This window comes from Lentinula edodes, assembly GCF_021015755.1.
Source record: "Lentinula edodes strain Le(Bin) 0899 ss11 chromosome Unknown C8R40scaffold_8, whole genome shotgun sequence".
In the NCBI taxonomy this organism is placed as follows: Eukaryota; Fungi; Basidiomycota; class Agaricomycetes; order Agaricales; family Omphalotaceae; genus Lentinula; species Lentinula edodes.
Window position 1 is genome coordinate 682,763 of NW_025764314.1, and position 26,589 is coordinate 709,351.

Genomic DNA, 26,589 nt, shown 5'->3' on the forward strand with positions numbered 1-26,589 from the left:
AAACGTTCAACATTCAACACTCAACACTCAATGCTCAACGCTGGCCCTTTTCAATGGTCAACATTTAACACTACGAGGATCATTTAAATTAGGACGCAACCTGCAACTAACTCAATGTTCAACTTGTCTATTGAAGATACAAAATATTCAAGGCTCGGACTGCATCATCCCCCCTCAACCTCAACCTTTAAGTTACGAGATTCACTCCAACCTCAAGAATGACATCAAGCTGAACAAGCCCTCTATGCCGCCATTAACTCTGCAAAACTGCCTCAACTGCCTACTTCAACACCACATGCTTCGGGTACATCAAAACATCCCCTTCCCAAGATTCACCAAGCGATTTTTTGTTTTTTTTTCACCCGTCCAATTAATTGGTTCCCAGGTCAGTGTGTCTTAAATTTTAAGTTTCATTCTCAGATACATGCTTTATTGTGTTGCATTGTATGTAGATACTAAGTAATGATTCAGTCCAATAAAAGATTTGAAAAATTTGGAAAAGAGCAGGAAAATGAACGTTCCGAGTACTGCAGTGGGCCTTGATTATGTAAATGAGTTGATGCCCAGCCTCAATATTTTGAACCCAGGTTTCAAGTGATGCCGGGGTTAGGATTACGGAAACTGTACTGAGCACTAATTTAATCAGGCTCAGCATCAATTATCGCTGGGTTAAACCTGGTTGAATAGAACTGCACGCCTGTGTATGATGAACAAACCAACTCCCTCTACTTCTTCGACCGAATTGGAAGAATGATTCCGTGGATCCATCATTGTGGAGTCCTTCAGAAGGATACAGGATGCATGTGTTCCCCTAGTTTATGATCCTACGATTGTAAGTGGAGTAGTCATTAGACTTGCATGGAGTACTGGGATCTTCTTAAGAACATGCTTGCGGGATGGATCCGTGCCAGTGGGGCGTGTCCAACTATAAAGAACGACCAGTCTGAGTCTACACACAGTTAATATTGCATCGCACAGAATCGTTTCAGCCCTCATTATGAAGTTTAGCTTAATCGTCTTTTCCAACTTGTTTCTGACAGTTTGCTCACAAACTATATCCATCCTGTCTCCTACTGCTGGTGCGGAGATAGTCCCGGGCCAAGATGTCACTGTCCAATTGGCCTTTGCGGTATGTAACCGTTGTTTTTGATTGGTCGGACGATATGTCATGTTGAAGTTCAACAGAATTCACTCACTGGAGTGGAGCACGTCGCCGCCGTGGTTGCCATGATCAACTGTGCTGGAGCACCTTGTCCTGCAGATGCTAGCGACACCCTTGGTATCCCTCTTTTCGCGGGTAACTACACACCACAGTACCATGAACAAAATCTGGCAAGTTTGAACTTGAATTCGAACTGCATCTTCCAAGAAGCTAATGAATACTCAAACACATAGCCCCCATACGAGAACTATGTACTTGCCCAGTTTTTGATACTCTCTTGTTATTACTGAACCCCTCGATCGTGTTTATTCCTTTTTAGACCGTGACCGTTTCCAGCACGCTTGCGGTTGGAACAAATATGTTGACTGTCGCTCACTTTATGCTGGTCGGAGTAAGTGTCCTTTATTGTCAAGGATGTTCCCCAGGAATGAACATACTACTCTTATACATAGGCCTCTGCGGTTCCGGTGTTAGAGTTCGCCAACGTCACAGTGTCAACGCCGTCCTCAAGTACTCGTAGGGAGATTTCGATTCGAGGACGTACTATTAGTACATAATAAACTGAATGTATAATGGACTATAATTGGGAGTCTTATGGGAGCTTCAGATGATTACCGCCGCACCTTCAGGTGTAGTTTTTCCACTTGAATTTTGATTCAGATTTTTCTTGGGAAGTTGAACGCGGCTTTCAGCCTTTTCTAACGGAGCCAGCTCTCATCGCTCCCACTGCACCATACGCTCCTAAGCTACTAGCACTTCTATGGGTCAATGGCTTATCCAGCATTTGACCCTCATTGGCCCTCATTCCATAGTCCATGAGTCGAGAGAAAACGAGGGAGCTCAGGGTCGCCACCGTTATATAATCAGATATAATCGCTAGCGTTTCTAGACCAAGACTTGTTCGACAACGACGTCGACAGCAACGGGTCTTCGCCAGTCTTCGCTTTTGCACTACTTTTGACTTCTGACGCCTCTACTCCTCTAAAAAGATTTCAGAAAGAGACGATACCTCTCAGTCGCTTGCTAATATGGTGGGCAAGAACTCGAAAAGTTCATGTACGAGATGCGAAAAATTCGAACCTCGCGTAGATGTCAGTTCTGCGAATGTTTACACGAAGTTGCGCTTGGAATTCGGAACGTCCATCGACGACTCGGAGGGCGTCGAGCAGACGATGCGCCTCTGCGACAGAGACGTCGATGACTATGAAACAAAGCTGGCCTACCTTCGATCGCAGATCATCTACATAGAAACCCAGCGCGCGCGGGTAATAGACCATAAAATCGAGCTTGGTTCGCTCTTATCACCCATCCGAAAACTTCCTAATGAGATTTTGGGTATCATTTTCGATTCTGCCTGTAACCAAAACTTATTATGCGACTCCGAGGACAAATATTCTGCTATCCGCGTCCTTCCTGCATTGGCCATCAGCGCGGTATCTTTTCGATGGCGACATCTCGCTTTGTCCTCCTCGCGGTTATGGTCAACACTCAACTTAAAGTTTTCTGTGGTGGCCATAGCGGCTGAGTTTATGTTGAAGCTCAAACTCTATCTGGAGCGATCAGGAAATTCTCCGCTCTTTCTCGACGTGAAGTTCAAGGGGTTTCCTGACGATAATTCTTCTTTGCCTGTCATGGACCTTCTTGTGCAACATTCAAAACGCTGGAAAACTTTCACCGTGAATGGACAATGGTTGCTTACAAGCTGTTACGCACTTTTACACCCCCGACAGCACTTTCCCATCCTTACAGCGCTCAGCACAGATGGCGATTTCCATCAGGAGGAATTGGACATCTTTGAGGACTCACCACAACTCTGTTCAGTTAGAACAACAGTACTTCCCCCGTCTAGGCTCCCGTCCCACCAGCTCACTCATGTTGAAATCGCTGTGCCTTCATCTGAAGACTTGATAGGGCAGTTGGACAGGTCTCCTAATCTGACCACTATGGTGCTTTTGGGACAAAAACAGTCCTTCAGTGTCCAAGACTTAGGCAGGCTTTCGAGAACAATGCCAATGGTTCGGTCACTGGTATTGCAGGTCCAATTGAGCAATAATCTGCTTCAGACAGTGTTCTCATGCCTGACATGTCCCCGTCTTTCGGAACTCAGCATAAGTTCAGCTTATCATCATTATGACAACAGTGCAATTTCTGTGATACCTTGGCCAAAGCACCTTTTCAAATCATTTATGTTAAAGGTTTCATCTGGATTGACGACTTTCACTATCCGGGATATATCGATTTCCGACTTAGACCTTATCGCTGCTCTTGAATTTATGCCTTCGCTCCGTAGCCTAGCCATACATGATCTTCGGTTACGGAAAGAAAATAGTCCCATAACTACGCGACTCATTCAAAGTCTGCACTTACGAGGCAACCAACGTTCCAGCTTCAGGTCGCCTCTCGTTCCCAGATTACACGATCTTGCAGTCGAATTTGGAGGGACCGATTTCGACGATACGATTTTCGTCAGTATGGTCGCATCGCGCTGGCTTCCCGACCGAGATTATTCCGCCGGAGTTGACGTCGATCGCTTAGGATCCGTGGTTTTGAAGTTCTTTCGACGGGAGGTGAACAAGGAAGTCTATCAGCCATTACAAGACCTAGAGGTGATGGGCTTGAGAGTGGTTGTTGATGGTGCCATGGAAAGAAAGAATTATCGGAAAAGGCGATAGTGGTGAGCAAATTTTGAATTTCTACGATCGATGTCAATAATGATTACAAGACATTTTCACACAGAACTTATCGTCGAACCACAGGTCGCAGCTTTGCGCTTGGAATTCATCGAAGTCTAGACTGTATACGCAACACAACACCGTTTTTTAGACTACTGATCTTGTTCAAACTATCTAATACTGATTAACATTACCAATGTTTATACATAGCATGCTTCAAGTACTTGTTGTTGTTTTTCATTCACTGTATTAATTGTATATTTCAGTAACAATCCTGAAACCATTGAAGTTAGACTATGCATTCCTCTCATCGTTTGTCAACAGAAGTTATCAGTTGCTCAAATAAATTATGTAGTAACAAATGGATGTCAGGTGGGTGGACTCCGGGCGCCACCAGCTAAACATGAAGTTACGAGGCTGTAGTTTACGGAAGTATCGTCCTTATGTACGGTACTTCATACAAAAATAATTTCCTTTTATGGCAGTAGTTTCGCCTTATTCGGCCAAATGTAACACTGAGTTGAATTGTATTGAATTCTTGTGACCGGCACGGGATATCACGGGACTGTGACTCTGTCACAATCATTTTTTCTCGTCTCACAGCATCTCACTCAGTTACCCCCTGTTACTCTATAGATACTGTAATTCATGTATTTATTTCATTCTTAAAAAACATTCAATGTCGGCGCCTGTAAGGCGCCCCGTTTATTTGATTCCATAATATTTAATAGCCCCCAAAAAAGGAGCCGAGTTTTTGCCATGCACGGTGGTGCAGTGGCCTGCAATCGCATGTAGTCTCGAGCAATTCCGAATGTTCGATTCGACGGGAGAAAAGAAAGCTGGCCTCTTGGATAAATCTGCGCGGACAATATTTTCTAACTGTCCACGGAAAATGTTGTACGCGAGTTTTCGACGCTCAGGGTTTCGAGATGGAGCATCGTGATGTCATTGAGCAAGATTACCCGTAGAAGAACCCCCCAGAATGACTTCAAATCATACTGTATAGAGAATTGTAGATAAATTTTTTGGGAGGAGGAATCGGCCTCGACAGATTCGCTAGGACGCGGAGCTGCAGAAATTTCTTCAAAAGAATAAGGCAGGCTTGCTCTTGAACATCGAGCCGCATTGCGAATGAATAGCTATGAGCGACTCACAGGCCACAAAGAAGGGGGTGCGCTGATTGAATAATTAAGTATACGACGTAGTCAAGGAAAAGGTTGGATACAAACAGTGCAGATAGTACGACTAGATGAATCATTAGCGCACTTGGCATGATCTCAAGTCAACAAGCATGCCCAAGTGCACGTCTTGAGTTTCGGTCTTACGGTGGTGCTAGAGATACTAATATCACGATTTCAAACGGCATGATGTATGACACCCAGCGCTGTGTTCAAGACGAGATTAACAAACATTTTCGACGAAGATGTAAGGATACATACGGTATGATACCAGTCATAATTTTAGCTAAAGCTTTGACAATGTTTTGTAAGCTTCGCCCTTCAGAGATGGTGGTTGCATATTGCTCGAAAACAATACGATAATGGTGCCTACAGCATCCTCCGCTCCAAGAGATGGGCTCGGAGCCAGATCCTTGCCGCTAGGTTAATTGATAACACTGACGTTCCCGGTATATCTGACTCGTCCTTCTTCTTCAGCCGCTATGCCTTCTCCGCCAACTAGGTTGCTCGAGATCCTGCAAAGGTCTCGAGTCACCTCCACGCTCCGAAGTTGGAGTAGATTATCCGTCAAGTATGGGGTCAAATTCATAGGTTAAGTATAAATCTAGTACTTACATAGCTTCGTATATATATATTTCAACGGTTGGAAGACCTTCATTCGCGTCCGGATATTTCGATGATGTTGTCTCATAACTTAAGACTCATGAAAGCCGGTAATGGCGGCAGAGCATGCTCAAAGTACCATAGTCGTCCACCAACATTTCGCCAGATAGATTAGAATTCATGGGAAAGCCCCGGTAGCTAATTGCCACGCCTGTTGGATCTACGCAGTATGTGGATGCGGTGGTACGGAATGTTGAGAGCGTTGTGAAAGACGCGGTATTGTTTGGTTTTTGATGAGGCGCTTGACCGGGCGCTTACACCCCTCCAGATTCTTGTACTATTCCCAACAAATTCCCAATATCGCTAGTCTTTCCTCAGCACAATTACAACTACGTTTAGATGGAATGCGAGCGCCATTCTGACTCACGAGATTGCCCTCACTCGAGAGTTCTACAGAAAAGCGAAACCACTAGCCTGTAGCCAAACATGGAACTGTATCAATCGCGCCCATCACAAACACCTTGGACGTAGCAAGCTGCAAACCCTTCCTCTCTCCCTACGTTGAATGTATACCAGTAATTGACATCGCCTTGCTACATTGTACTCTCCCGATGTCGATGTATATCGCCTTCGTCGGGTACATCACACCTATGAAATTATACGGTGAATTCATGGACCTCTTCGCTCCTCTTCGTCAGTTGACTTTACCCGGTATCTCAAATCATCGTGATTCTCACTTGCGGCATAGATAGTACATAGAGAATCAGAGGAAACTTCGGGACAGGTTGAAGAATTCAAAATGTGGGCGTGCCGCTACTTCGGTGTAGCATGTCGGATATCTCATTCTCCGATATAGTTGAGTGCCTTTTCTCGAAGTTCCTCCTGTTGTATCGACGCTCGTGCATACACATTCTTTCAGTGAAAATCATTCCAATATATCAACGGTTGTCAAATATTATTGGTGTGCATGTATCTATGCATTATGATGAACCCGTGTCAACTTTCTTGGGAAATCTTGAAATCGATCACGACTACACTATAGGACGCGGCAGTGGTACTCGGGAAATGGTTTGCCTGCCCCAGTGAAATAACACTTAGATGCAATTATACCTCTGGTTTTGAGCTGACATTCGACGTCATGACTTATGATGTACCTTTCACAAGATCTCGAGGATTTTTGATGTACATCAGCGCTGGAGGGTTTTGACCTGTCCGCACAGGCAGCGGTAGACTCTAGCACAGTGGACAGAACCGAGGAAATGGAAGAGGTTTACACAGTTTTATTTCGCTATTTAAGCCAGATGAAAATTTCTCTGAACAGTATCAGTTCACTTCTATCTTTCGTTCACGTCTTTTTTTTTGGCCAGGTCGCCCAGCTAGTCTTCTTTGTTCTTTCGGACCCTCCTTTGCACTTCTACATACCTGTTAAGGTGATTCCACATATTCTCTCACTGTTCGAGATGCTAAATCACCTCTTGCCAGCTTAAGATATACGCTCATTTACCCAGACTTACTTGATAGCCATGTTCGCCAAAATATCCTCCTTGTTTGTCGTTTCTGCTTTGGCCGGCAGCTCTTTTGCAGCTCCTTTCAACCCCCAGACTCAGAGTTTAGGCAAATGATGGTTATGATTGTGTGACACAAACAGGAAAACTAACACCCTTATTTTGACTAGCTCGTCGATACATTTCCTTTAATGACTGGCACGGTCTCTCTTCCCTTTCCGGATTCGACAACTTCTACGGGTCTGAGAACTTCTCGGGAGAAATATCCACCCAAGTTGTCGAACAAGAGCAAGAAGTTGTCTGCCATTCATTGAGTGTCGAAATCATCCAACAAAAGCTTCTTGTATTACAAGAAATGGCTAAACAGTAAGTCCTGTATGCTCATCTTTCTTTGTACAAGATTCATTCCTACTCCATTTTTAGGATCATTACCGAACAAATCTGTGACGTTGAAACACAGACCATCGGTGAGTAAACTCAGCTTTGTCCTGCCAGATAGGGTATCAACAGCTTCATCCTTCAGTCTTCCAGCAATACATTTCAGCCAGCAGCCACTTCACCTCCGACATAATGCACACCTCTGGCATAAGCGCCGGCTATGATTCATCCATTGTTAGCCACCATTCCGACCTCTATAGCTCTGATGGAAGTCTTTCTACTGTAAGTTATATATAGTCGCCGATATCTACACTCTGCTGATGAATATATGCAGTCAGACCTCGGATTCTCTGGCTCAGACGTTGGGAAAAGTGTTATTGTTCCCACTGGTACCAACTGGAACGATTCCACTTCCCCTAGCTCTGTACAGGCTGCATATGCTGCTGCTCAAAGCGCCATTAGCAGCAACTAAGTACTCCCCTTGTAGCTGTTGAAACAAGTGGCATGCATGGGGCTGTAGCATGCCGAGTCTTGGCTTGAGTATCATTAACTTATACAGTATACGTGCAATTTTCCGATGTTTGTTAGGCTTCAAATTTAGGATACTATCAGCCTGCTATCAGCTATAATACATACGTGAGAAAATATCTTCGGGAACAACCGCGCTTTTCAGCCGTCTCCCTTATCTCCTTATCTCTGTCAACAAGTTTGCGACAGCCTTATTCCAGTACTGAACATCTAAACTGACGTTCTACTTGGCTATGATAATTGCGTATGTCAAAATTCCCCTGAATATGGCTGAATATGATACTTATATCTCAAGCGAAGGCACGGGGGAACCAGGGAATTGTGAGTTTTTCTTCGTTCCCAATCTTTTGCGTTTAGTCCGCCGATCTGTATAGCGATTTCTCGAAAGTACTCAACACTACTTATAAACAAAAGACGGGGAAACTTGAGCTTGAGACATAGATCGGGCCTCAATCCACAAAAAATCCGAGTTGATACCGGCGAAAGCCTTTGCAGTAAGTAAGAGTAAGAGTACTACCTAAGTGATTGTTCAGATTTACCCCTATCCATCAATGTCCAACCTCTCAAAAGCTGTAGTGTGTTGTTCTTTTTGTATGTAGTATGCTATGCTGTGCATGTACATAATTCGCCTTCAAGTTTACTGAGATTCACTGTCGTCCCTAGTATGCTAGATCTCAATCAAAATTAGTGGCCGATGATTATACTTACAGTAGGTTCTTTTTCTACTATCTAGCTTATGCCCATGACATCTGAGCCGGACTAACTGCAGGGACGCACTGGCTTTTAACCGTTCAGGAACAAACGATGGGGAACTTGGAAGGGATTAAAATGCGACACACAGTCTCACTCGTCGCTACTCAGCCTAGAAGTAAGATCCCCACTTCTTCTACTATCCTTAGATAGCCCGGCGTGTCCTTTTGGTAAGCACCAGCAAGCGCATCATCATGCGGATCTCGAAGGTTTTTTTCCTGACTCGATCTCCCCCATCTATTAGTCGAAATGCATCTTTCAACTGGTCTTTCGTTGGTGTCCATCGCATATCTGTGGGACGTTGTATCTGCATCAACAAACCTCACCCAATGTTTCCTAGACATGCAGGCGGGGAAATTTGGGCCAGACGCTGGCCTTGACAGTTATGGAAACCCTGTTCAAAACCTACGGGATGCAACCGCGATCCCCTATGATCTATGTGTTGTAGTGTGCGGAGGAGGTCCTGAAGCTTTTGATTGGTCCAATTTCTCGAACCAGCTCAATACCTGGCTACTTCCATGGCTTGCCTTACTCTCTCAACTTCCATTCGGAGCCAACGACCACCTTCAAAACTTACTTGCCGTCGTCCTTACCATTGGCTCTCCTGTCCTGGCATCATACTCTGTGGTGCTGACAGTGCTTAATGGACGATGGATTGCGCAACGGTTTTCTGGCTCTACCTATCCCAACACGCTTGCGGCCGTACGTGCTTTGAAAGATCTACAGCAAGCACCGATTACATTGAATTTAGATGACAAGGCACTTTTGGCTTCTTTGGTCGTTCTTCCAGAGAATGATGATTGGTGGAAGAAACTTTTACAGCATATTGACTGCACGCATACGTGGTCGATATCCGCTGGTATATCTCTGGCATGGGTTTTCATTGCCTACGCCATCTCTGTCATAGACTCTCTCTTCAATGTGTTACAGGGAGTAGAAGTCGATGGCCTTGGCTCAGTCTGGCTCTGGCTTCTTCCTGTCGTTATTTCCTGGCTGCAGATTTCACCCAAATGCGATAGCGGTCGAATAACAGAGTCACTGCGACATGCTAACGAGATTGCTTATGTTGCTGTCGAAGGCTGCAACAAATCTAAACGTGCAGGAGAAATTAGTGATCATCGTGCCTTCTTTTTCAAAGACGGTCACAATCCATTGTACAGCGATGAGCGATGTACATCGCCGATCTACAACTATTCCCGTCTGTTTTCCTGGACTGCCGTTGTGGAGGAAGTATGTGTCTGCTTTGAGGAAGCAACCAGACGTTCTCGCCTCTATCAACCTGTTGCTTCAGAAAAAGAGTGGGTTCTTGGGGAACAATCTTGTTATGTGGAATTGGAAAACCGTTATGGCACGTCGTCGGAAGTGGTCACATATTGTTCGCCGCTCTTTCGACAGACAGATAGATGGGGTCCCGGTGTATTTGGAAGGATTGCTGTTTCTTCGATTATGGCCCTTTTTCTCCAGTGGGGCACTGCTGGTGCTGCTATGATTGTTGCAATAAAAACACCTACTCGTGGTCTCAGTTGCCTCTCCGGGAGCTTCCTCGTTTATGCATCGGTTTCAACAGTTGTCTGGTTTTTTCTGCTCATTGCAAGCATTCTTTCTCACTTTTCTTCTTTCAATAATGTATACTCCAATATGACTGCTACACTTTCTATCATTATACGTCGAGTTGGAAAATTTTTGGCTGCGGCAAATGCCGTATGGATTTTGACTGCATGTATATTCAATTTCAGTTCGTTCTTTGACAGGTGCTACTGCAACAGTAGCGTACTAGGGATTGGCGCTGCAAAAGCCTTCAATGTCTTAATTTTCACACAAGCCGACCAGTTCTCCACGCGTACGGCTTGGATTGGAGCAGCTTTTTTGGCAATGGGTTCTGCAGCCATTTATATTATATTTATCAACTTGTACGTTAATTCTCCGCTATCAGCCACTATTTGTGATTCCGAATCAAACGTATGCGTATAACAGTACAGAGTATGTACACTACACTACAATGACTATAGAGAACTTGTAAACCGAAAGTTTGTAAACACGAACCGGGAGCGGCCCGCGGAACTTTCGAGAAACCTCCGGATGTGATTCGTAATCCCATCTCTAATTCTAACACATACGCGCGTCTCGAGGGACGCGCAATCATTGCTTTATTTTCTCCACCATCTCAGTCTCTTTCAATATTTTACCCCCAACAATCAAACTACAATGCCATCGTCTTCAACTCGAGCCACACACAAACCAGAACAAGACGGCCCATTGCTCGCTATTGGCAAGCAATGTTCGCATCCTACATGCCATTTAGTAGACTTTCTGCCTTTCAAATGCCAGCACTGTCAGGAATCTTTCTGTCAAGACCACTACAAAGTCGCCGAGCATTCATGCCCGAATTACGATGAGAGTAAACACAACAGGATTGCCCCTAACTGTACGCCCCTTATTTCCTTCGCTCAGACTCATTCTAATCGTCCTTCTCATTTTAGGTCCACTCTGTAACGAACCTGTCGCAATTCGTCCCGGTACAGATCCGAATGTCAGAATGGAAGCCCATTTTGCCACGGAATGTTCAGTAATGACGGGACACGTAGCCAAGAAGTCCACGCCGATCTGTGCGCAGAGAAAATGCGGAAAGGTCTTGTTTGCTCCAATACACTGTGATGTCCGCAGTCGCCTTTCCAACTCATTATCTCATTCTGACACGATTTATGCAGAAATGTAGGAAGTCCTTTTGTCCTTCGCATCGATTTCCCGGTGACCATGCATGTAACACGACACATCCTGCGCGCTCAAGTGCACCTGCCAATGCTCACCCGTTCACGCTCAACGTCAAAGCTGCTTCTCATGCGGCCTCTTCAACCGTTGGCGCGATTAAGAAGACGATGTCTTCAAACACAAATGCTTCAGTGGCCGCTCCCTCTCAAGTTCCAGTTCCGACCTCCAAATCGGTTCCCCCAATGCCTAATCCATTTTCCAAAGTTGACAGGTATGTTTGGTCTCCCCCATAATTCTCAGTATGCGCTCATGACGCACCAGTTCTCCACGCTCTTCCAATAACGAATCTAATGCTATTATTTCTACAACTCCTTATAATGCGACAATAAAACCAAAACCTACCATCCGTTCTAATTCATACGTCCCTCCACCAATCTTTTCATTGGCTTAATGTCGTCGGCATCACATTGTATCCATCATTCATCATTTTTGTATCTAACGCTATCAAAGACGGGCGAAATTAGAACGAGAGAGCATGCGCAGAGCTTTGCAAGAGCGAGCTAAGAAGGGGTTGCTCACTGAAGAAGAGAAGTTGAGGCTGGCTTCTCAGGAAGCGGAAGAGGCACAGGAGAGAGGGAAGAGAGGAGATTGTGTATTGATGTAGAACTGTGTCTATGTTGGACCTTTCAATCTATTAACCTTACCTTGCTATTGGCGGGTGTTATCTTTTGATAGAAGGTCCCACCTTTATCACCAGCATGGTAAGCGTGTCTGCAGAGCGCATGAGGGTTCACGGTCAACCTGGATCTCAAGGCACGGCATCATTCAACAGCTCCAGAGGCTGCGATTAGTCAGTCAAAAAACTTTTGCAACAGAAGGTATGATGAGATTTCCTAGGTTTCAGAAAAAGCTGTATGAATACCGTTATTAGCACTAGGCCGATACAAGGAATCCCTCCCTGATCAACACTTACGAATCGCGGTATCACAGGTATCACGCTAAGTACTGCCAGTGAAAACATTGTCTATCGACATGCGTCCTCATGCGCCGAATTGGAAAAACTCTGGCAGCAGCAAATGCAGCATGAATTCTGTTAACATGCATACTCCAATACAGCTCAAGAATCTTCATCGGTGTTACTGCTATGTATAGCAGCGTTTCAGGACTAGGATTCCAGACCTACAATGCGCTACTTCACATGACATCTCCCTTCCTCAATTACCATAAATTTGAGCACCAGTGGAGACAGATGTCCGCCAGATACTTAAGAAAAAGGGAGTACTGAGTACTGAATGCAGTGAATATTGAAAAACCGCGTAGCTAGTTCATCTTAGACCAACACACCCAGTCTATTAGTGAGAACGGTCCGTCAACGTACAATGAAAGCCAGGGCACTATGTATGATACAATACAGTTAGAATAGATGAATATACATAAGTTAATTACTGCAAGAAAATCTCCAACCATACGTTACTGAACTAATTCGCGCCCAGAGCGCAAGAGACGTTCCACAATTTCAGACCAGTCTACGCCTTCTCCGTCCCCAACAGGTACTGATTTTCTGTGCTTCGATGCCCTGTTTCTATTCCCTGCGGGGACAGACTTAAGCTTCGCCTCGAATGTCTTCCCTTGAAACTGCTTTGCAAGATGTTTCACTTCACCCAAATCGGAAGTCGCTTGAGCGCGAAGGAACGCGGCATTGTCTGCTCGATGCGTGAGACACTGTGCTTCAACATACCCATCTAAGCTTCCTTCAAGGGTTGTCTCTGCGCTACTAGATTCCATGGGCTTTCCGTCTGCCCATAACGAGCCTCCATTAGTCCGTGTTAGCACATCCCCGATGTCTAGGCTTTCCCCTGGAGGAATAGGTATCGGCTGCGAAGGAGTGACACAAGTCATGTCGACTTCTTTCCGGAGAACTCCGTCTACGTCGACAGCAGAGAAGAAAGCCACACCCTGTGGTAAATCATCCAGTCCAAGCTTGTATGCAAACATAGATCGAGTCCACAGGTTAGCGATTTGTAACGCGAGGGCTGCCCTAAATCTGTCCTCTTCTTTCACAAGATATCTCAATTCGTCATGGACGGAGATAAGATATCGAGCACCGATATCGTATTTCTGAATAAGATAGTCCATAGAGACAATAAGGAGGTGGAGATAATCGACGCCAGAGGATTGTACGACCCAGTTGATGCGAGAGGGCATGTAATCAGAACCAAAACCAGCGGGCAAGCAATCTTTTTGCAACGCATGCGTTACACCACAGCCCAGCGCGGGAGTCTGGGGTTTGTCTGAGAGAGCAATCTCTTCAAGCTTATTGAAGAGATAGCTCTCGGTTCCTCCATACCAGAATTTTTTGCCAAAGAGGTCGCTTCTGTGTGTATTCTTTCCTTTCGTAGATGCATATAGATTTTCGGCCAGTTTCTGTGCTTCCTCTTGGCTCATATTGGAGTTTCCTTGTTGCAACAAGAGCATCGCATGTCGCATGCCTGCACCGTAGATACGAGAATAATTGAAAACTTTAGCCTGGTCTCTCGAGATACCGAGAATGCTGGCTGTTTTAGAATGCAAATCGGTCCCGGCAGATTTCGTGCCCTCGAGCGTCATCCAGCCGATCGCAGTAGCACCATGCATTCCGAACTGGGCATCACCCATGCAACTCGATATCCATAACTCTTCAGAGTCCACATCTGCACCGACGATGGCATAACCCGGAGGTGCACGGACCATGGCTTTTAACTCGGAGCCTACTCGATTCTTCTTTGCGTTGCTAGCAGTGAGCCAGGTTCTCTCAATTGCTCGACGGGTGACGGTGCCCATAGTGATAACTTGAGGAACAATAATGCCCCACTTTTTCGCTCGAGGCGTCTCTACAAATTCTTCTCCCAGTGCCGCAGCCACTTCTGCCAACTCCTTCTGCTGACTTTTGAATTCCTCTGGAGATTGAGTTGTCGCGATATCAGGGAATCCCATGTCGGAGGACTTTTCATCCCACTTTACCATCTGGTTCAAGATCCTATCTCGCGCACTGATCCAGTAGCTACATTTTACACCCACGTCTACCAGTTCCTTCAGTTCATCTCCAGCACTACTTTTGAGAACGCCATCCATAGCAAACCTAAGAAAGGATTTCGCGAGGGGGCTGCCGACGTTTGCCGACTCCCCGTCCTTATGCGGAAGTTTGTAGAATACGTAACTTGCTGCATTGGCAAGATGCTCGTCGTCTGAATGATAGAAACTGAGTGGAGAGGAGCGTTGCAGTCTTTCTCTGATGGCAGAGTCTATCGGAGGGTCAGCCGATGATGGCGACAAGGGGACACGGAATATCCACCCATGCTCGCGCGAGAAAACAAGAGGAAATCCTTGCCAGGACATCTTTAAAAGAAGAGGGGCGTATCGATTTCGCGTTGTGATGTCCAAAGCACCTGGCGGCATACCCTTCTTCGGTTTAGTGAGGTCCCAATACCATTTTGGCCAATATACAGGTGGTGCTTTTTGAACCTTCGGCTTTTTCAGCTTAGTTTTAGGTACACCGTCGTTATTGATTTCGACAGGCGACCAATCGAGCTGGCTAAGCCAAGAGGTATGTATCGTCGCAGCTCGATCTTTCCGATATGCATGTTCAGCGAGGCGCAATACCCCATGCTTGACTTCATCTCCTTTGTCACCCCGACTGAGTTTCAGAGCAAGATCGACATCGCAGGAAGTCATACTACCATCCTGGAGTAAAGGAAGAGAATGTGAGCGAGTTAGAACAGTTCCAGTCTTCAGTCCTTTCTTCAAAGCGGTTGGAAGTAAAGTAATTTTTGAGGCGTCCTCCGAGGGGCAGTAGTGCCATTTGTCTTTCGTCGTGAAGCGCAATGGGTGATCGTCAAATGAGAGTTCAAGGAGCAGCGGAAGTATGCGTTCTATACACTTCTTGGAAAACGGATCAGCGAGTAGCATGGCGTACCAGGATGGTAGTGTGTTTGTCGGAGTGTTTGTTGGGGTAGCAAGCTCTGATGAGTCAACTAGTGAGTCAGAGGTTATCTTCTATGATAATGAGAATAGGGAAGACTGAATAAAAGTAGGACGCACTGGTTGTTCACCAGGAGGATATACACCTCTAGTTTTGCTGGCGACTTTCGGTGTCCAATCCATCTGGTTCAGCCACACATCGTCCTGCCATGGACCGACGACTGGAGCATCGGGAGAAGTAACTTTGTACTCCGCAATTGCGGCTCTTGCCAAATTCTCAAGACCGGTACGAACTTTTCCCTCCAGATTTTGCCAGACTCGCTCTGCTCTATCAATGTATGCTTCCCATTGTTCATTGACAGGCAAAAATCCACTACCCATGGTCGCTACGCCCGCAAAACTGACTGGATGGGGACATGCTTGAAGGAATCCAGGAAGTACTTTCTTATAGACAGCATGCGTAGTGCCCACATCCGTTGCGCAATAAGAAATATAGTCGTTGATACTTTCTAGTATCTCTAGAGGAGTGGCTGTCATGAAATCGTTTCGAATTTCCTTCGAGATATCGATATCACAATGAAGTTTAGCAACGTCAACGAGGCTATTTCCGGACGTGATATCTTCCCAACGTTTTTGGCTCGTTTCAATGGAAGGTTCATCATCTAAGTCTGCGTCGGTCAACAATGGATCTGGTTGGTTGGTATCGGATGACGCTGACTGAGTAATTTTGAGGCCAGAAAGAGATTCCTCCAAATTACTCTGCAGATCGACCAACTTTTGGACTTCTCCTCTGTCATCTACAAGGCCAGATGCAACTGCCTCACGCAGACCCTTAAGTTGCTGCTCAACGTCATGGAGAAGATGTATCACAGCCTCTATTGCTTCATCTCTAGATTCAATCGCATCTTGCTTTTCTTTCCGATATTTGGCCCATGCAGGCCGTTGATGAGATGAAATACCCTTGATGGCGACGTGGAGCGACATGGTATCCAAAAAGCGATTTTTGGTTCCAGCAAGATGATACTCTTCCTGAATTCGAGCACGATCGTACGAGACATTGTGCCCGACGACTAGACGTGAAACATCTGGAGGACCAAGAGGAATGAGATGCTCTGGGGAGTTGGACGAAGAATCGAGGATCCAAGGGGATATCCAAACATACCAGGCGTTGGGGGAAGCAGCGCATGCTAAGATAGGATATTGATGGTATTTCGGCATTGTCTCGACGTCAAAAGCGAGCATGATTTCTGATTTACCATCGTGCGAGGGGAAAGCGACGTGTTCACAGTACCCAGACCCATCTGAGCTATGATGGTACTTAGTCCATCCGGCCTGTAGCTGCCAATCGTCTGGAATAGGTGGGAGCTCTGCCTCAGCGAACTGTTTGGCAAATGAAATATACGGCTGAGAAGAAGACACTCCGATACGGTGAAAGTGTTCGAGGAGATTATTTCCTTGTAAAGGAGGCAAGATAAAGTCTGTAGAGGGTAATGTCGAGGACTGGGTCGGATCCAAGCCATGCGTCTTAAGGTGCTCAAGGGATATATTTGTGTACGTCTTCGGGGGTGAAGGAAATGTGCAGTTTTTAAATATCTGTTCGTGCAAGGACCGCGACAGCATTTGAACGCCTGCGGCGTTTCTTTTGACTGTTAATTGTAAGTGAGATGTGAAATGGACGATATACTGAGGACCCACCATGCCTGAGCTTCTGCGCGTCATCTTTCGTTTGCGCTTTGACAACCTTTTCCTCCTTGTACTTGAAAGCTGTGAGGGGCCTGGCAGAGGGTCGCGGCACACTATCCCGTTGCCTGAGGGTCTGACTTTCCAAGGCCCTGACAGTGTGAAACCACCTAGACAAACGAGAATGTCCAATTCTTGTGGTAGATGAGAACATCTAGAGACCATGGATCAAGAAAGGAGCATATGTGGTCTGTATATGTGAGGGCCAGGCTATAGGGTGCAGAGCTCACGAGTCTTCACGAGTCCTGCACGATCACAGAACGAAAATTGGTAATCATGTGCCGCACTTATTAGCCGATACTAATGATCAGCTAGGGGTTATCCCATTTTCCGAGTACTACTACTATTGCGCTCGCTCAAGCACCAAAAATTCTTTTCAATAACAATCTATCATTTGCCTCGTTTCAGACCCTGCTGAACAACAAATTATACCGCACTCGTACACAAGCGTCCACATCGTAACCGTCACCTGTTTGCAACAATGTGTTTTGCCCGACGATTATCTTCAAGTCTGTTCATTCCGGTCCCCATTGATCGGGCCTTGGATACACACTCTTGCAGTTGAGCTGGAAAAGGGTTGCTATATTCAGCTTTGGCCTCCCGACTTCCCGAAACAATGTGATGCAGAGAACGTATTAAGTTACTATACAACAGTCCAGGTACATAGAGCACTACAAAGGAACGTGAGATATTGAGGTGATACTAGATACAATGCCATGTCGGACAGGCAACGTTGAGAAAGGGATTCATGATGGTCGTACACTAGTTGGAACAAAGAAAGAAATCGAAGTAAATCAGAGTCTACATATATCCCAATGAAACCAAATACAGCAGGAGAGATAATAATGCAATACAGGCATTCAAGAAATGAACAGTATGTGAAAATGGCATGTTGAAAGACAGCTGGAAAGATTAAGCAGACCTACTGAGATCAACTAATGAACTACTCTTCTTGTTTTGTATTAGCATCAGAGCCTTTCGGAACCGCCCTCGAGCCACACGTCCTGAACTCCGCCTGTCATCACTGGTGTCGTTAGAACTAGAGGAAGCGGAAGGGGTAGAGGTAGATATTGTGGTCGGGGTAGAGGATAACGATCTTGAAGGTGTTGAAAAGTTGTTATACCGATACCGCCGCGTGAAAACTTTGCCCAAGGCAGTGATCCCCTTTTCATACACTTCCACTGCGACTACCACGCTGGTATGGTCTGCATTCCATCGTCTGACAACATCGTACGTCCCTTCTTGTTTCAAGTGATTCGGGCATTTTTCCTTTGCCCAACGAATATTGACCTGCCTCAATTCGGGGTTCGGATTACTCGAAATACCTGATTTCGATTTTGTGCTGGCACGTAAGATCCTTAAAACAGTGCGCAACATGCTTGAATCGTCTCCTACGTATTTGTGCCCCTTTGTGAGCGAAAAGGTACGAAGATGTGGAAGTAATGGAAGGTGAGCCGCGAGGCACAAGAGAGGTTTCTGTCGGGACAAAATAGTTAACGAGAAAAGGACAAAAGAAATGTAAAGGTGATACGTACCACGCCGAAGCTTGTCGTACACATGAAATGTAACTCTGTCAATTTCGGACATGCTTCCATCAGCCCTTTGAAGAAGGTGCTGTGGTCCTTGAATTCGGGGATATGAAGCCATAGATCCAGACTTGTCAATGCGCTCAGTTTTGCTAGCGTGGAACACACGCCTCCCACACCGTCCAACCTTCCAGCGAACAATGGTTCGCAGGTCAGATCCAGGATCTCGATCGAAGAAAGCGCTGGTTGAGGAAGTACTGCGAGTTGCTGATGAACACCGACGAATGTACTTAACTGCGGTAGAGCGGTGGGTTCGAGAGAAAGTGGGATTGTTTCGGGTGACATCCACCTCTTGAAGTTCCAGGAAAGACGAAGATACTTTAGTTCGGTGTGTTTCGACAGGAAAGCGCCAAATGCGGCGTCATCGGAAGGAGAGTTGAGCTCAAAATCGTCGTTGTAACCGAAAGAGCCCAGTGTAAGCGAGTGCAATTTGGGCCAGTTCGCTTCGGCCGTGCAAAGTCTGTCGACATTTAAGAGTCGAGTGGAAGAGGAGAAGGAGCTGAGCGTAAGATCTTGCATATTGGGGCACTTGGTCAGAAGCATATCCCAGAGCCGTTCTGGAAGTAACTCTTGTTCGGGGAACAGATCCGTCTCCTCGAGGCTGTGCCGGACGGTCAGAGAAAAGCTAGTTAGATCTGTGAAGTCGAATAACTGTCCGACGGTATCTTGTGAGCGCGAACCGATAGGACTATGAATTGCGGACGTACATCACTATCAGGATTCAGTGGTTGATAGCCAATGTTGGTATACACAGTCTTCAACAGCGGGCATCTGGCAACTCCGTATCAGCACGCCTCTTCAGCTCAATCAGCGCAACTCACTCGTTCCTTAATGCAATCCATAATCGATCATTCGGCATCTCGAGTCCGTCCCAGTCGAAGGTATGGAGTAGAGCCATATTCTCTGCAATTTTGAGAAGCATATCCACTACCCAGTCCTCGTCAAGTCGTTCATTCGCTTTGGGCCACGCAAGATAATAGTTTGGCCGCACGGCTAGCTTGCGTATATATCGACAAATGTCAGGCCGCTCAAAAAGCATTGTGAGTGCTGTTCTACAAGCTCGGCTAGACTTCAGAACCACGGTGTCGTATAGGACCGGCAATAAGAGTGCTCTGACATGTGAAGACTATCAAGAGAAAGTAGTCAGTATGCAAAGGGTTCGTAGCATGAAAGAACCTGCACTCACAGTCAAGCTCAGGCTGAGAAGATCAGACGACCACAGATACTCAGAGACTTCGTACAAAATATCTGCTGGCAGGCCTCCTGCTACCGGAATATTAAATCTGTTCTCCGCTCGACTGCCGAGTAAAGGTATTTGTAAAAGAGTTGAAAGAGACCTGAGACCACGGCGTCGATATCCGGGCAGCTTTGTCGTCTCACATACCCTGGAGGTCGAAGCCTCCGAGGACATTCTAATTAGTAGATGGGAGGATGATAGCAGGACGTTTACGCCGACTGTCGTGTAACAGTTGAAGCAGTACAGATAGCCGCCAAAAATGCGTATAACCCTGAGCAAATCCGATTTGGTATCCCACGTGGCGCTTAAGCGCCCTTTCGTGACAAGCTGTGACAATGCTACAAAGTTGCACGTGAGTTGTCATGGACCTTCGCCGTCGAACGCCCTTCAAGTTTGTAACCAGCGAAGATTCTGATGATGGCGCTGTCTTCTTAGATGATCAAGGCGAGTGAACAGTGGGTCCCACTGCAGGAAGGTAATCACACCTGTTTCAGAGCAGGAAGAAGTGATTGAAAGTCTTCGTGAAGAGACCGCGAAATCCAATAAGCGATCAACATTCATGATGCAGATTCACACCTGACGGGAACGCTTTTCCCGGCCGAGAAATATATAGGGAAATGAGAAGAGCAATCGCCGATTTCCCCTCAGTGAATAAAATTCTTTCTCATAAGGAAATAATTAGGTTTTACGGACGGGAAATGAGTAAAATATTAACTGTATTTCCCAATTTAGAAATATAGTATTTTTCATCAAATGAAGATTATCTTTCGCCTTTGATAAAGATTATCTTTCGCATTAGATAAAGATTACCTATTACGAAAGATAAAGATAATCTTTCGCGCTAGATAATTTTTAGATTGCGCGCTAGGGAAATGGAAAATTTCCCGGTTCGCGAAACCAAATAGCTTAGCGCCTCTTAGCGCCCACCTAAAGACATGAGTATGCTGTTGGATTATGGACAAAAATATTACAGCGCTTTGGGAGTGCTATGGCGCGCGCTTTTAATAAGCGCGCGCGATCACTTCAACCCGCGCCGGGACCGGCTACTTGCGCTCCGTCATCACCTGACACGTTGTTTCTTTCTTTCCTCCCGCGACCGTAAATGGGAAGACGGAAGAATCGTGGCAGGGATCCAGGTAAATTTGTCCTATGCCATTCATTCGTGGTCAATTCTTACTGAATCTACCTTATGTAGTCTTACTTTTTCTCCAAGACTCTCACAACCTGAGAATCCTTGCTCAATTGGCGAATGAAGATAACTTTGACTCCGATATAGCAGCCGGCCTTCTAAAGGATGTACAAAACAAGGTTTCCAATGTACCCGATGTAAGTTCTACTCTCTCTCACAGTTTGTTGTGGATCTATTAGTGAACACATAGCATTGTATGTAGTGGGAAACCTTTTACAAACGAGCGACCCGGGTATCGTCCTCACTGTCTGATCAAAAACCCATTACCCACCTCCGACAATTCCTGAGCCATGTGCGAGCCCGGAATACACAGAATACAGCAAAAGCTTCACACCGCCAGAAGCGGAAATTGGTATGGTTATACTTGCCCTGCAAATATTTTTCTTATGAAATTCGATTGGAGGTTTCCGAACTCGGTATCCGATCCGATCCATATACAGTCCAAGATGTCCTAGATGGGAAGCCCAATGCTCCAAAATTCATAGTAATCTGGCGCGAACGCACGACCAAATATCGGGACATAAAGGCCAACATTTATATGACTGAAAATGCCAGTAGCGAAAATCATGGAGTACTCAAAGTTGTTGATTTAGATGACTATGACATGTTGAGGCTAGATCACAATAAGTCATATATAATCCTCTCAGGCTGTCCCAAAGGTAATTTATTCCCGACTCGACTCAATTATATGTTTCTCATTTTTTCTAGCTTTTATTATCCAGTCAGTTGTCATGCGGGGTGTTGCCTTGGGATGTGCATACTCCCCATGCTTGACAGAATTTCTCCGTGAGGCAGTTGATGCTGCTGTCAATTTCCGCCGCAATATTCGGGTACTGTATTTTTTCCTCCAGTTAGATATATTGTACTGATACAGTCTGTGCCAGCCGACCCATGTTGGGACTATGAACCAGGTTGGTCTCAACATGGGCCCCCGTCATGCACGGGTTTTTGGACCTGCTGTTTCATTCACAAAGAAGCTAGTCAAGGAAAAGATGGTTGATCACGATGAAGATATCATCGGTGCTGCTTCCCTGATATGGTCTATTGCACAGGCTGTTCTTCCACAGGATGTCCTTCAGGTCATGTATGATCATATCGCAGCTGAAGAGTTACCACTCCTGCAGACTCGGAATGTTGCTCCTGGTAAGAGCATAGCAATATTCTTGGCTGATGTCTCCATTAACTCCTCACAGGATCAGGTTTTACCCTCCAAATTGACAGTACCGAATACTTTTTTCCATATACAGAGCGTGCACCACCAGAAGTTTATATCAATAGGGCATATTCTGCGTGAGTTTTTGTAAATTATACCCGCCTGGTTTTCACCTTATTTATTATGTGCAGTCCCACTCATATGGATCGCACTTATTGTAAATATGCTGCAGCATATATTGCTGACCGCATTATTGACCTCATGCATCCTGATCGTCAGGGTCCTCATGCACTCCCCTGTGACATTGGGGGAAATTATGTTGATGTCCAGCTTGGTGTAGTAGTTGAATCTGCACCTGGAACACTGATCGTTTTTCAACCTGGCCAGCGACATGGTACCACATTATCTTATGGTGTATGTAATTATGGTTATGCAGTCACATTTTCGCGCCGTCTTATTGATGGGTATCGGGAGCTTTCAGAAGAGGGGAAAAGGGAATACTTTATCAGGCCGTCAGATTCTAATGAAGAGGGTGTCATATATAATTAGAGTACATAACTCTGTTTAGACTGCAACCCAGAATACTTTATACTGCTGTTAGATTCTAATGGAGAGGGTGAAAAGTATATTGAAAAAAAGCCCGTTTCAAAAAAAAATTATGCGCCATTTAGTCACAATGTAAAAAATCACAGAGTTCATATAATATACATATACATAGTCATTTAATACCTAGTTATACCCTATAACCTTTAGCTCTACAGCAGTTGGTTTAACATATTGGCACCTGCGGGGGTTGAACATTGAAGCTCAAGCTATCACAGGAGGGCCTTGACCTTAATCCAGAGTCGGCGCCTGCAACCACTAAGCCATGTAGTAATTATTATTGCAGGTAATAAATAATTTATATAGGAGTAGATCCTGCTTATATCTTCCAGTATACACGCTCACAGTGCATCATATCAGGTAGAATATACTGTATACAGTAAACAGAAAGCCTAGTCTTCGACATCATAAGCCTCAGGATGTTCCTGCTCAATGCAGGCCTTGACTCGCTCCCCAGCAGCATTATTGACAAATGCCTCGATTCGTTCAACAACCTGTCCAACTCGTGTACACAAAACCTCCCTGCACTTTAGCCTCATAGGTGCAAAACTGGCCTCGCTCTCTACTTTCATGGAAACCAGAACTTTTACCTGGCGAATCGCACCCCGAGTCTGGCCAATTGCAGGTCCCAAAACTTCCCATCCTTTGATAAGAGCTTTCATACAGCGATCCTTCTGGGGGCAGTTTGACCATACAGCATCGTCATCAAGGTTGGGAATTTCACGAGCGAGAAGTTGAATTTGACAAACAAGGTTGCTTTCGCCTTCAAGAAGGAGTTTATGAATCTTCATATCGATAGAATATTCTACAAAGGCAATATTAGTTTACTCATGGAGGTAAATTCCGATAACACACCACTGCAACAACCTCCGACCCCATAAACTGAGGTTAAAATCTCCCGAGTAGCACTATAGCCCCACTTCGGAACACCAAATGTGCTCGCATAAAACATTTTCTTGCCTCCATTGAAGTCGTAGCTGTGAAATCTAAGCCCGGCGATTGCAAATTTCAGGGCATCTGGACACTGTAAAAACTGAGAAATCCTGCCGAGGGCGAGAAGCTCATCTGTGCTCCTGTTGCTCTGGGACTTCCATCCTCTATCACTGGGTGAGTAAGTATAGCAAGTTCCTTGCTGCTATGACTTACAGGTGAAAGATAAAGCTACAGAGGACATCAAATGCTGCAGCATCGATAGGTAGCAAGATGGGATTATCAAAGATCGTGCCCTCTTCTTTTCCTTGAGGTTGGGGAAATGTAAAACAGGCCTCGAAGGTTTCGCTAAACTTGGCCATCATCCCTTTATAGACAGCATAAATAAATCCCGAATCCTGAGCCTACGAAAAAATTTGGTTATCATTTAACGGCTACTTGCTAAAAATTTGCATACCTTCAGGAATAGATTTGCATCTTCAAAGTAATACAGAGGATGCCGTTTATATACCGCAGGGCTTTTATCCCCTTGTTCTGGTAAATCATCTCCAGAGATGGGGCCATTATCAATGTCCATCGTGATGGTTTATAGGCAAGGATGTCAACACAGCCACCCCAGCACTTCTTTACTTACATGCTCATGACTTCGCTTCCTCAGCTTCCAGTGAATCCGACTCACCTTCATGGAAGATGGTCTGATAATGTCCATGCAGCTTACGACCAGATTTTATCCATCTGCACATATGCAAGTGAGCTTCTTCACCAAGAAGCTGACCCAAACCGGCTTCGAATTCATCTTGAACGTGTTGTTGGCGAAGTAGTCCCTCTTTTGGTTGCCTTGGAGGGTTCTGACGAAGCCAGAGAACTATCATCAGACTGGTTTAGAGAGTGTGCTGTGCATATTGCCGAACTTTCTAATGATCTCGCAAATGCACAGGAAACTACACGCACAACGTAAGCTGAAATCAATAGTAAGCTACAAATACTGATATCAAAAACCTGGATAGCGAGGATTCACATATTTCTATCCCTGGGCCTGTTACTGAAGAACACACAGGCAAACCTGGCCGTCCACGGAAACATATCAATGTCGATTTTATGCGTGAAGCAGTAGATGCCAAACGGCGGATCACATTGGTCGATCTTGCATCGCGAATTGGAGTTAGTGCGAGGACACTTACCCGCCGCCTAAAGGAAGCAGGGGTATACTACAAGTTTTCAGGCATTACAAATCAAGAGCTTGATGCTTTAATCCGGTGTTACCGACGTGTGAAGCCAAATGCAGGTCTACGTTATATTATTGGATTTCTGCGTAGCCGTAGCTTCCGTGTTCAAGGTACACGGGTACTCCATTCTATGCGACGTGTTGACCGGTTAGGCAATATACTGCACCGAAAGCCAAAGATCAAAAGGCGGAGTTATGCTGTTAAGCGGCCAAATGCTCTTTGGCACATCGATGGGCATCATAAACTCATTTTGTGGGGTATCGTGATTCATGGTATTGTAGATGGATATTGCCGCACTGTTTGTTTTTACTTCTCTGTTGGTCATCTATACAGTTGATTTTACCTTTTCACTGTTAGGTTACTGGGCTGCGTGCCAGTACAAATAACCAGTCATCAACTGTTCTTGAAGTGTTTCTCGAGGCTGTCGACAGTTTTGGCCATCCATCGCGCGTTCGTGGAGACAGAGGTCGGGAAAATAAAGCCGTAGCAATATATATCATTTTACGCAATGGCCTCAACCGTGGTTCATTTATCTGGGGATCGTGAGTTCTCTATCTCTATGATCATATCATACCTGGTCATCAGTAATCAACTCTGGTAGATCAACTCATAACACCCGGATTGAGCGTCTGTGGGTTGAGGTTGGATCTCAGTTTGCGCGCAGATGGCGGGCATTCTTTATCCGGCTTGAACATATCCACTGTCTTAGGCGAAAAAATCCATATCATCTGTGGCTTATTCACCATCTCTTCCTTGATCTCATTAATGAAGACTGCCAGACGTTTCAAGCTGAGTGGAATACTCATCCTATATCAGGTGCTGAGGGAGCAGATGAGAGCCCCCATGTAATGTTTCTGCAACTGTCTGTATACTGTGTTCATACTCACTGTTACTACAGGACAAGCGGTTCCTTGGAATGATACATCATGGTATTTATATGGATGATTGCGAAGGCCTCGATACCGACACAATTGAACATTTATATGGAACTGATGGCCCGGAAGTTTTGCGTCCCCCTGGTCATACAGGTGCTGGATATCTCAATGACGAGGGTGAATCAACCCCATCAAATGCTAGCAGTGATAGCGAGGGTGATAACGACTCAGATGTAGAGGGGTTCGACACAAGGATTGATAATGTTGCACAAGCAAGCAGCCGTCAATTCCTTCCCAAACCAGTAAAAACACCCCGCCATATCTGTCCATTGACTAACAAAGAAATGGCAATTTTTAACGAAGCTCTTCAGCTGGCAGTTGCCCAGGGAATCGTTCCTGTTGGTTATGGAATCTGCCCAGAAGAATGGAAAGATAATCACTATCCCTCCATCGAGATTATTCAGACTGGTCGTAAAGGTGCAAAAGAAATCTCAGTACAGCTGCCTGACTTCATATGGCGACCACGAGCACACTTATGGACCCTTGGACTCAATATTCTGGAACACATTGTAGAGAATAGAACTTTATAGTTTGTATTGATTTTAATC

General features: G+C 45.4%; 12 protein-coding genes across 12 annotated transcripts; 8 read left to right on the forward strand and 4 right to left on the reverse strand.

Moving 5' to 3' along the window:
• Positions 1-245: 245 nt before the first annotated feature.
• On the reverse strand, positions 246-735 carry C8R40DRAFT_880343 (uncharacterized protein). The gene has a single exon (XM_046236542.1). The coding sequence runs from the start codon at positions 653-655 to the stop codon at positions 404-406; it is 252 nt and encodes an 83-aa protein (XP_046089094.1). The 5' UTR covers positions 656-735; the 3' UTR covers positions 246-403.
• Positions 729-2,033, forward strand: C8R40DRAFT_880329 (uncharacterized protein). The gene is made up of 5 exons (XM_046236541.1): positions 729-958; positions 1,041-1,129; positions 1,186-1,332; positions 1,396-1,413; positions 1,482-2,033. The coding sequence occupies exons 1-5, from the start codon at positions 859-861 to the stop codon at positions 1,680-1,682; spliced, it is 555 nt and encodes a 184-aa protein (XP_046089095.1). The 5' UTR covers positions 729-858; the 3' UTR covers positions 1,683-2,033.
• A 1-nt stretch (position 2,034) lies between these two features.
• C8R40DRAFT_880303 (uncharacterized protein) lies at positions 2,035-4,157 on the forward strand. The gene is made up of 2 exons (XM_046236540.1): positions 2,035-3,836; positions 3,885-4,157. Exon 1 carries the CDS (start codon positions 2,191-2,193, stop codon positions 3,832-3,834), a length of 1,644 nt encoding a protein of 547 aa, XP_046089096.1. The 5' UTR covers positions 2,035-2,190; the 3' UTR covers positions 3,835-3,836; positions 3,885-4,157.
• Positions 4,158-6,844: 2,687 nt separating this feature from the next.
• C8R40DRAFT_880384 (uncharacterized protein) lies at positions 6,845-8,122 on the forward strand. Its single transcript, XM_046236543.1, has 6 exons — positions 6,845-7,045; positions 7,098-7,229; positions 7,291-7,486; positions 7,544-7,587; positions 7,644-7,780; positions 7,833-8,122. The coding sequence occupies exons 2-6, from the start codon at positions 7,139-7,141 to the stop codon at positions 7,968-7,970; spliced, it is 606 nt and encodes a 201-aa protein (XP_046089097.1). The 5' UTR covers positions 6,845-7,045; positions 7,098-7,138; the 3' UTR covers positions 7,971-8,122.
• Positions 8,123-8,718: 596 nt separating this feature from the next.
• Positions 8,719-10,769, forward strand: C8R40DRAFT_1093380 (uncharacterized protein). The gene is made up of 2 exons (XM_046227593.1): positions 8,719-8,946; positions 9,021-10,769. Exon 2 carries the CDS (start codon positions 9,026-9,028, stop codon positions 10,745-10,747), a length of 1,722 nt encoding a protein of 573 aa, XP_046089098.1. The 5' UTR covers positions 8,719-8,946; positions 9,021-9,025; the 3' UTR covers positions 10,748-10,769.
• An 80-nt stretch (positions 10,770-10,849) lies between these two features.
• C8R40DRAFT_1093381 (uncharacterized protein) lies at positions 10,850-12,328 on the forward strand. Its single transcript, XM_046227594.1, has 4 exons — positions 10,850-11,201; positions 11,257-11,432; positions 11,485-11,756; positions 11,807-12,328. Exons 1-4 carry the CDS (start codon positions 10,982-10,984, stop codon positions 11,934-11,936), a joined length of 798 nt encoding a protein of 265 aa, XP_046089099.1. The 5' UTR covers positions 10,850-10,981; the 3' UTR covers positions 11,937-12,328.
• A 475-nt stretch (positions 12,329-12,803) lies between these two features.
• Positions 12,804-17,438, reverse strand: C8R40DRAFT_880496 (gamma DNA-directed DNA polymerase). The gene is made up of 3 exons (XM_046236544.1): positions 17,138-17,438; positions 15,563-17,088; positions 12,804-15,514 (listed from the first exon to the last, which is right to left on the reverse strand). The coding sequence occupies exons 1-3, from the start codon at positions 17,334-17,336 to the stop codon at positions 12,956-12,958; spliced, it is 4,284 nt and encodes a 1,427-aa protein (XP_046089100.1). The 5' UTR covers positions 17,337-17,438; the 3' UTR covers positions 12,804-12,955.
• A 306-nt stretch (positions 17,439-17,744) lies between these two features.
• On the reverse strand, positions 17,745-20,247 carry C8R40DRAFT_1093387 (uncharacterized protein). Its single transcript, XM_046227595.1, has 5 exons — positions 19,955-20,247; positions 19,590-19,894; positions 19,476-19,539; positions 18,718-19,419; positions 17,745-18,658 (listed from the first exon to the last, which is right to left on the reverse strand). Exons 1-5 carry the CDS (start codon positions 20,177-20,179, stop codon positions 18,095-18,097), a joined length of 1,860 nt encoding a protein of 619 aa, XP_046089101.1. The 5' UTR covers positions 20,180-20,247; the 3' UTR covers positions 17,745-18,094.
• On the forward strand, positions 20,248-20,648 carry C8R40DRAFT_1093389 (uncharacterized protein). The gene is made up of 2 exons (XM_046227596.1): positions 20,248-20,449; positions 20,500-20,648. The coding sequence occupies exons 1-2, from the start codon at positions 20,368-20,370 to the stop codon at positions 20,583-20,585; spliced, it is 168 nt and encodes a 55-aa protein (XP_046089102.1). The 5' UTR covers positions 20,248-20,367; the 3' UTR covers positions 20,586-20,648.
• A 459-nt stretch (positions 20,649-21,107) lies between these two features.
• On the forward strand, positions 21,108-22,896 carry C8R40DRAFT_1168059 (uncharacterized protein; the record flags this gene model as incomplete). The annotated part of the gene is made up of 7 exons (XM_046231129.1): positions 21,108-21,141; positions 21,201-21,331; positions 21,397-21,853; positions 21,903-22,024; positions 22,079-22,337; positions 22,388-22,484; positions 22,539-22,896. 7 exons carry the CDS (start codon positions 21,108-21,110, stop codon positions 22,894-22,896), a joined length of 1,458 nt encoding a protein of 485 aa, XP_046089103.1.
• Positions 22,897-23,342: 446 nt separating this feature from the next.
• C8R40DRAFT_1168060 (uncharacterized protein) lies at positions 23,343-24,457 on the reverse strand (the record flags this gene model as incomplete). The annotated part of the gene is made up of 4 exons (XM_046231130.1): positions 23,343-23,755; positions 23,806-24,047; positions 24,097-24,284; positions 24,338-24,457. The coding sequence occupies 4 exons, from the start codon at positions 24,455-24,457 to the stop codon at positions 23,343-23,345; spliced, it is 963 nt and encodes a 320-aa protein (XP_046089104.1).
• Positions 24,458-25,614: 1,157 nt separating this feature from the next.
• On the forward strand, positions 25,615-26,571 carry C8R40DRAFT_1159440 (uncharacterized protein; the record flags this gene model as incomplete). The annotated part of the gene is made up of 3 exons (XM_046229878.1): positions 25,615-25,648; positions 25,692-25,951; positions 26,005-26,571. 3 exons carry the CDS (start codon positions 25,615-25,617, stop codon positions 26,569-26,571), a joined length of 861 nt encoding a protein of 286 aa, XP_046089105.1.
• Between the last annotated feature and the right edge of the window lie 18 nt (positions 26,572-26,589).

What these genes read in the sequence shown, in the direction of transcription:
- C8R40DRAFT_880343 (XM_046236542.1), bottom strand. Translation starts at nt 655, where the DNA reads ATGCTGAGCCTGATTAAATTAGTGCTCAGTACAGTTTCCGTAATCCTA.
- C8R40DRAFT_880329 (XM_046236541.1), top strand. Translation starts at nt 859, where the DNA reads ATGGAGTACTGGGATCTTCTTAAGAACATGCTTGCGGGATGGATCCGT. An exon ending in CCAGTCTGAGTCTACACACA is followed by an intron (nt 959 to 1,040) that starts GTTAATATTGCA and finishes TGTTTCTGACAG; the next exon opens with TTTGCTCACAAACTATATCC. An exon ending in CTGTCCAATTGGCCTTTGCG is followed by an intron (nt 1,130 to 1,185) that starts GTATGTAACCGT and finishes GAAGTTCAACAG; the next exon opens with AATTCACTCACTGGAGTGGA.
- C8R40DRAFT_880303 (XM_046236540.1), top strand. Translation starts at nt 2,191, where the DNA reads ATGGTGGGCAAGAACTCGAAAAGTTCATGTACGAGATGCGAAAAATTC.
- C8R40DRAFT_880384 (XM_046236543.1), top strand. Translation starts at nt 7,139, where the DNA reads ATGTTCGCCAAAATATCCTCCTTGTTTGTCGTTTCTGCTTTGGCCGGC. An exon ending in TTACAAGAAATGGCTAAACA is followed by an intron (nt 7,487 to 7,543) that starts GTAAGTCCTGTA and finishes CTCCATTTTTAG; the next exon opens with GATCATTACCGAACAAATCT. An exon ending in CTGATGGAAGTCTTTCTACT is followed by an intron (nt 7,781 to 7,832) that starts GTAAGTTATATA and finishes GAATATATGCAG; the next exon opens with TCAGACCTCGGATTCTCTGG.
- C8R40DRAFT_1093380 (XM_046227593.1), top strand. Translation starts at nt 9,026, where the DNA reads ATGCATCTTTCAACTGGTCTTTCGTTGGTGTCCATCGCATATCTGTGG.
- C8R40DRAFT_1093381 (XM_046227594.1), top strand. Translation starts at nt 10,982, where the DNA reads ATGCCATCGTCTTCAACTCGAGCCACACACAAACCAGAACAAGACGGC. An exon ending in CAACAGGATTGCCCCTAACT is followed by an intron (nt 11,202 to 11,256) that starts GTACGCCCCTTA and finishes TTCTCATTTTAG; the next exon opens with GTCCACTCTGTAACGAACCT. An exon ending in TTGCTCCAATACACTGTGAT is followed by an intron (nt 11,433 to 11,484) that starts GTCCGCAGTCGC and finishes CGATTTATGCAG; the next exon opens with AAATGTAGGAAGTCCTTTTG.
- C8R40DRAFT_880496 (XM_046236544.1), bottom strand. Translation starts at nt 17,336, where the DNA reads ATGTTCTCATCTACCACAAGAATTGGACATTCTCGTTTGTCTAGGTGG. An exon ending in CGCGCAGAAGCTCAGGCATG is followed by an intron (nt 17,089 to 17,137) that starts GTGGGTCCTCAG and finishes TACAATTAACAG; the next exon opens with TCAAAAGAAACGCCGCAGGC. An exon ending in ATCCTCCTGGTGAACAACCA is followed by an intron (nt 15,515 to 15,562) that starts GTGCGTCCTACT and finishes TTATCATAGAAG; the next exon opens with ATAACCTCTGACTCACTAGT.
- C8R40DRAFT_1093387 (XM_046227595.1), bottom strand. Translation starts at nt 20,179, where the DNA reads ATGTCCTCGGAGGCTTCGACCTCCAGGGTATGTGAGACGACAAAGCTG. An exon ending in TGGATTGCATTAAGGAACGA is followed by an intron (nt 19,540 to 19,589) that starts GTGAGTTGCGCT and finishes CGGAGTTGCCAG; the next exon opens with ATGCCCGCTGTTGAAGACTG. An exon ending in GTACGACAAGCTTCGGCGTG is followed by an intron (nt 18,659 to 18,717) that starts GTACGTATCACC and finishes TTGTCCCGACAG; the next exon opens with AAACCTCTCTTGTGCCTCGC.
- C8R40DRAFT_1093389 (XM_046227596.1), top strand. Translation starts at nt 20,368, where the DNA reads ATGGACCTTCGCCGTCGAACGCCCTTCAAGTTTGTAACCAGCGAAGAT. An exon ending in TGTCTTCTTAGATGATCAAG is followed by an intron (nt 20,450 to 20,499) that starts GCGAGTGAACAG and finishes CACCTGTTTCAG; the next exon opens with AGCAGGAAGAAGTGATTGAA.